Source organism: Pinus tabuliformis, chromosome 1_1, assembly GCF_031772625.1.
Source record: "Pinus tabuliformis cultivar Carrire ecotype Pingquan chromosome 1_1, CPIR1, whole genome shotgun sequence".
Lineage (NCBI taxonomy): Eukaryota > Viridiplantae > Streptophyta > Pinopsida > Pinales > Pinaceae > Pinus > Pinus tabuliformis.
In genome coordinates this window covers 75,734,680-75,741,239 of record NC_142297.1, presented here as the reverse complement: position 1 = coordinate 75,741,239, position 6,560 = coordinate 75,734,680, and the positions used below count along the sequence as shown (strand labels likewise).

The window sequence follows — 6,560 nt, the reverse complement described above, 5'->3', positions numbered from 1 at the left end:
CTAAAAATATTACCATGAAATAAGAGCCTGTGATAGCAAACCAAGCGACACAATAGTACTGTGAAACAAGAGCTTGTGATAGCAAACCAAGCGACACAAGAGCAAAGAGCATGGTGGGCAAGATAAAAGGGCGAACAACACCACGTTGGGTCCAATAATCCACAATATTTTGATTTATAAGTTGTAAATTAGCTCCTTTTTTTTCTTTTATTGTTAAATATTAGAGTAATTTTTTTCTCAAACATGAAGTATACAAATACATGAAAAAAATTCTACATTCACTTAAGTTGACATTGGAAGAAAGCGCCATCCATTATCATTAGAAACTCAAGAGAGAAGAACACCTGTTTGATCAAGAGAAGAAAAAGTATTTGTTTCTCTTTTCTAAATTTAGTTAGAAAAGTAAATATGCTTCTATAGTTGTTTCCAGTTGGCACATGTTCTTAGATCAATCAAATTTCAATTACATGAAATTTTTGAATTAATTTTTCAGGACGAAAAAGCTGAATATTATATTATATGAGAGATATAAGAGTTCAAATATTTAAATAAAAAAAAGACCCATTGAATTTAGTCAAAATGGGATCAGCATGGGAGAAATCCAGCTATATGATAAGATTATCAAGCTGTGACAAAATGATCTGGGGGATCTCCTATGAATAAAAACCAGTTGATCATAGAGAACAGGAAACATAAGCATGTTCAATAGCATCATAACACCACCCATATACACAAGATATGCAAAAGCAGCCGCATATGATCATAACGCGCCAAGGGAAACCTGTGAAGAACAAAAATGTACCTAGAAATCCGGCAGATTAAACTCCTGGATATGATAGCTTTCCCCCTCAGAGAAAATCTGCAGAAACCATAAACCTGTAGCAGCATGAAGACCCATTTTAGACAGTGAATCGGCCTGAATATTCTTGTCCCTGCGGATATAGTGAATAGAACCTCCGACCATAGAGTCCCAGAAGAAATTGATCCTATCCATCCAGCCAATCAAATGTGGCACTGAAATATGATTTTTTCTTGAGATGAAGTCAACCATAACCTTTGAATCTCCAAATATCGAAACATGCTGAAGATCAAGGAAGAGGCAAAATTTTAGTAACCCAGCGAGAGCCATGGCCTCTGCTTTACTATTGGAACCTCTCCCCCCGTTCCAGTGAATGGCAAACTGTGTATTTTCATTTATCATGATCAGGATCCCACAGCCGCATGTGCCTTGCTGTTCAGCACCGTCAAAGAACGCCTTAGGGAAGGGAGAGCACTCCATAGATTGGTCAGAGGAATCGACCCTTTTATGATTGATAAATTTCTGTGGGAGGTCTTCGAAAGTAGTGACAATTTTAAAGATGATTTCTGAGCTGGATATTTTTGTACCGTTGAAGATGATGCTGTTACGCCATTTCCAAATGTTCCACAGGGAAAGGATGAAGAACCTTCTCCAAGTTAACTTTTGTACGCTGCACCAAACGATCATTTCATTAATTGAAGCATGCGCCTTGAGTTGGACTCCATAGCAGTTCTCCAGAGTCTGCCAAATTTGTTGAGATCTATAGCAATTTAAAAACAGGTGAACATTATTTTCCCCTTCTGATCTGCATAGTGGACATAAGCCCGGTCCGTGCCATCCTTGCTTCATCAAATTCTCCCAGGTTAAATTCCTATTATGAAAGGTAAGCCATGCAAAATGAATCATTTTCGATGGGCAGCCATCCTTCCAGAAAACTAGTGGGAAGATAGGATTGTGTGGAGATCGCTTTGAGTCAACAATGCGCTGATATACTTCTTTGACTCTTATTACATTCATCTCCTTCGAGTGGTTCCATATTAGGTAATTAGAGTCCACAGTGCGAAATATACCATAGTTTCTAAGGCCCTCCCTTATACAATCCCACTGAAATGCGATCTTCTGAGGCATCTGTAGTGCGGCTGCGTCTTTCCATAGAGGAATAGGTCCCTGCCAATCATCTATCAGCTTATCCCAATAGAAATATCCTCTTCTGTGAAGGAAATTCAAAAGAGGTTCAAGGATATTAATCTCCCCGATGCTACTCTTAAACTGGTCCTTACCAATAAGAATTTGGTTACCATTTTGAAAATGCCAGATTAAGTTCTTCAGAAAATAAGCTTCAATCTTACGAAGGCTAAGCCAAATTGAGGAACCATATGAAGCCCCGATCATTCCTTTTCTGTGCCAGAAAGTTAAGCTCTTCCTTCTTAAGTATTTCGTCTGAATCATGTTACTCCATGGACCTTCACCATGAACAGCTCTCCACAGCGATTTACACAACAGGGCCCTTCCGAAAGAGTGCATATCAAGTAAACCCCAACCCCCCATGCTCTTTGGTAAAGAGATACTGGCTAACTTTGTGAGATGGAATTTCCTCTTGTCTGCTTGTCCTCCCCAGATGAAATTAGCTGACAGTCTATTCATGCTTTTAATAATACTTGCAGGGATAGAAAATAAATGTGCCCAGTAAACCATGAGTTGGTTCATACTGATTGCACAAGAACCACTCTTCCCGCCAGGGATAGACACCTGAATTCCCAAGCTGATATCCTCCTGTAAAATCTGTCTAGGATCCAACCCCAATCAGATTTTGAATAACCATTAGCTTTGATCTGGAAACCCAAATACTTCATACCACAGCTGATAGATTGCACTTTTATTCTGAAAAGATCAGATAACCATTCAACAACTTCTTGATTTGTTTCATTGTGATAGATTGCAGATTTCTCATTGTTAACTATCAAACCCGTAGCCATCTGGAAGTTTTATGATTTCATAGTAACATATCTAGGTGATGCTGCAAAGCAAGCCAAATAATATGATATCATCAACAAATAAATTGTGTGAGATTGAAATGTTTCTGCATATTTTAAGGGGGCGACACATGTTTTCATTGACAGCCTTATTGATGTGCAGGCTAAGAGAATTCATTGCCAAAATAAATAGCAGTGGGGAGAGTGAACATCCCTGATGAAGACCCCTTTCCGCACGAAAGAATGGGGATGGAATCCCGTTGATGATAACTGCATAGTCCACTGGCTCAACACATGCCATGATCCAGTTGATCATATTGGAATTCAGACCGATCTTTGCCAGCAAACACCTGATGAAGCCCCAATCCAGGCAATCGTATGCCTTCCAGAGGTCGATTTTGAGAATAACCGCATCACATTTTTTTGAATGAATGGCGTACAGACCCTCTTGAGTACTTGCCACAGCATCATGTATGTTTCTTCCTTTCAGGAAACCGTGCTGCTCCTTTGTTAAAGACTCTGATAAAACTCCTTTGATCCTCTCAGCTATAATCTTCGAAACAATTTTGTAAGAAATATTACATAGCGAGATCGGTCTAAAGTCCTTAAAAGTTTGAGCATCCCCCTTCTTGGGAATAAGCGCTATGTAGGTAGAGGTGAGTTTTTGATTAATGCTGCCCGCCATTCTAGTGCCCTCGACCATCCGCAATAGATCAGCTTTTATGATGTCGAAGAAATGAATGAGGAATTCTACCGTCCAGCCGTCTAGACCAGGACTCTTGTCCTTTTTGAAGGATTTCATAGTAGTAAGCAACTCATCCTCTGAAACTGGATTGAATATTTGTTCGTTTGAAACCTCATCAAACATGCGAGGGAATAGTTCAATTCCCCATAAAATGTCCTGGATTTTGCATTTTTCCGATCTTTTATACTGGTTTTTGAAGTAAGCCACCGCCTCGTTTGTTATATCCTACTAAGAATAAAGAAAGCCCCCTTTACCATCGCTGATTTTCCATATCGAATTTTTTTCCCTTCTGAAATTAGCATATTTATGGAAAAAATTTGAATTTCTATCTCCATCTTTCATCCATGTCGCTCTACTTTTTAACCTCCAGAAGGTTTCCTCTTGTTTCATTATCACCAGTTTTTTCTTATACAGATCCTTAATTCGACATCTCATTTCAAAAGTTAATGAGTTGTTAGCCATGGAATCCGCAGCACTGTCAAGCTCCATTTGAATTTCCCGAAGATCTTTTTTATTCGCTTGTCTCTTTTGGAACTGCCACTCTTTTGTTACCTTTCGGATTGATTCCATCTTTTCCCTGAAAGTAATTAAGGCAGGTAGCGATTTTGAAGATGGCATCTCAAACCACGCTTTTATTATAGTGTTATGAAAATCTGGGTCCTCCAAACATTGCCTGTTGAATTTAAATGAGAAGCCTGTTCTGAATCCCTTATCTCTCCATCCAAGAATGATCGGCCTATGATCAAAGATAAAGATATTCTCTATTGTAGAAAAAGGAATGCCCAGAATGTCTATTACACTGGCGTGCAGGATAAATCTATCAATTCTTTTAGCAATATAAGCATTCTCAATCCTTCCATTTTCCCATGTTGGAAGAATTTTGGGCGGGAGAATGTCAATATAGTTTCTGCTAAGAAGCTCATTCTTGATCTTGGCTGCGATAGGATCCTGTTTTTTGTTGTTGCCCCATATTTCATCCATGTTAAGAGTGATATTTAGATCACCTGCAATCAATAACGATTCCACATCAAAAATTTCTGAAACAAACAGACTTTCCCAAAAAGTCGATCTGTTCTTATATGGAGCATAAACATTCAGTATATTAATAGGACATTTTTGCCCCCTTATCAGAGCTGTAATGAGTATCCCTGCGATGCAACTATAGGCTTTTGCATTGATCGACAGAGGATCCCATAATACTACCAACCCGCCAGATAGGCCGTTAGCCTCCATAGCAAAAATATGCCAGAGGGGAAACATTTTTTGAAATATGTCACTGTTACAGGTGCAGCATGCATGGTCTCTTGTATTAGAATGATTTTAGGATTTTCCGACAAAAAGAAGTTTTTTAAGGCCAAAAATTTCAGGTCTGGTCCCAGACCTCTAATATTAACCGATACAATGAGATTCATTTCGAAGGCGATCCGGCCTTGCTTGCTCTAAGGGGCCTATCATCAGACATGTCAATTATAGGAATGTCAATCAGTGAGAGATTACTGATACCTCGACCAGAAGCATCTCCCCTCCCCCTGAAATGCCTACTGCCTCGGTTATTCTTTCTTCTCACAGTGATATTACTTGCCGATTTTGGACTGATCTTTGGAGAAATTTGTTTGTCAGGTTTATGAACGGTAAGTGGCCTGAGGTCAAGTGATTTTTTTGACAAAAGATAGTCAAGGTCGCTACCGATAGAGTTTGTAGGCGACGAAATAGGGGAGTTAACCGGGGTGGGGGCTGTCAGAGGATCCACATTCTTGCCAGCAGAAGATTTTATCTGATTAGGGGGCGACGATGATGAACACAATTGATGGATTTCCTTGCTAAAAGCAGGTTTAGACAAAGGAATCGGGTTAGGAACAGCATGGTCGGGTAAAGGTTCCAAAGGAGGATTCGGGGGCTGTGGAATCTCATATTCAGAGGTAGTCTCTAGCGCTGGCATGGAAGGAGAAATTCTGAACAAGGGGTCAGGTTCTTTGGCCGGCGAGGGGGATTTCAGATAGTCCCCATCAGAAACTTCATGGTGAATTGACCTGGAAAAACTTTTTGGAGAAGCCGCTTTTTCTGAGTCCATAGAAGAGACCTTCCATCTATGTGGCTTTTCCACGAATTTGGTAAGACTATAGTGCTTTCGGCCTTTCATATGATGCCGCGGACAATTCTTGATAAGGTGACCAGTGAGATGGCAAGCAGCGCATCTAAAGGGCACACCCCAGAAATCTAACCTCTGTCTAATGTTCTGCTCGTTCTAGTTGATATCTATGTACTCCAGAAAGCCTCCACGGTAGGCTTTTTCAAACAATATCCAGACCATTCTTTTGTCCTTCTCCCCTAAACACCACGGATCAACATAAACACACCTGCCTATAGCATTCCCGATTTCTATTAAGGTCTCCTTCGACCATAATTCCAGAGGCAATCCGGGAAGTTTCACCCAGATGAGGTTATTAGAGGGCGTGTTTCTTAAAGGATTATAACCCATATACCACTTATGCAGGGCCAGAAAACTACGACCATAGACCCATTGATGTTTAAATATAGATTCCATATCCTCTGCACTAAGAAAGTGGAAACAATACCATTCTTTTAATAACCTAGCTATAATCGGGACATATCCTATTACAAGCTTCCACTGAGCTTCAAGCCATTCTCTCATATGCTGGTCATTCATCTCCGGGAAATGCCAACGGCCTACCAGAGCTTTATTCTGTAGGCTTCCAATGCGGTCTGATAAGTGCACGCTGTCAATTTTGATGGCAGCAGGAGGCAGAATAAATTTTACAGGCTTTTGGTTCTTTCGAGAACGTTCCTTGACGTAAGGCTTGCTTTTTATCTCTATACAATCCCTTTGAGGGTCCGAAGGACGGATCACCATTTCATCTAATGTGGTTTGCCAGTCGTTTGACAACTTGGCCTTATCTTTGATGGATTCTGCTTGGATGGCCACGTGGACCATTGGCTCCGTGGTGGATGAGTCCGTCAGAAATTCCATTTAATAAATGGGACACCTAACCCAAATCTCCAAAGTACAGTAGCAGATCCGAGA

General features: G+C 40.3%; 1 protein-coding gene across 1 annotated transcript; it reads right to left on the bottom strand.

Annotated features, from left to right (window-relative positions):
* Positions 1-802: 802 nt before the first annotated feature.
* Positions 803-4,750, bottom strand: LOC149211656 (uncharacterized). Its single transcript, XM_089388449.1, has 3 exons — positions 3,914-4,750; positions 3,044-3,742; positions 803-2,581 (listed from the first exon to the last, which is right to left on the bottom strand). The coding sequence occupies exons 1-3, from the start codon at positions 4,748-4,750 to the stop codon at positions 803-805; spliced, it is 3,315 nt and encodes a 1,104-aa protein (XP_089244575.1).
* Positions 4,751-6,560: the final 1,810 nt, after the last annotated feature.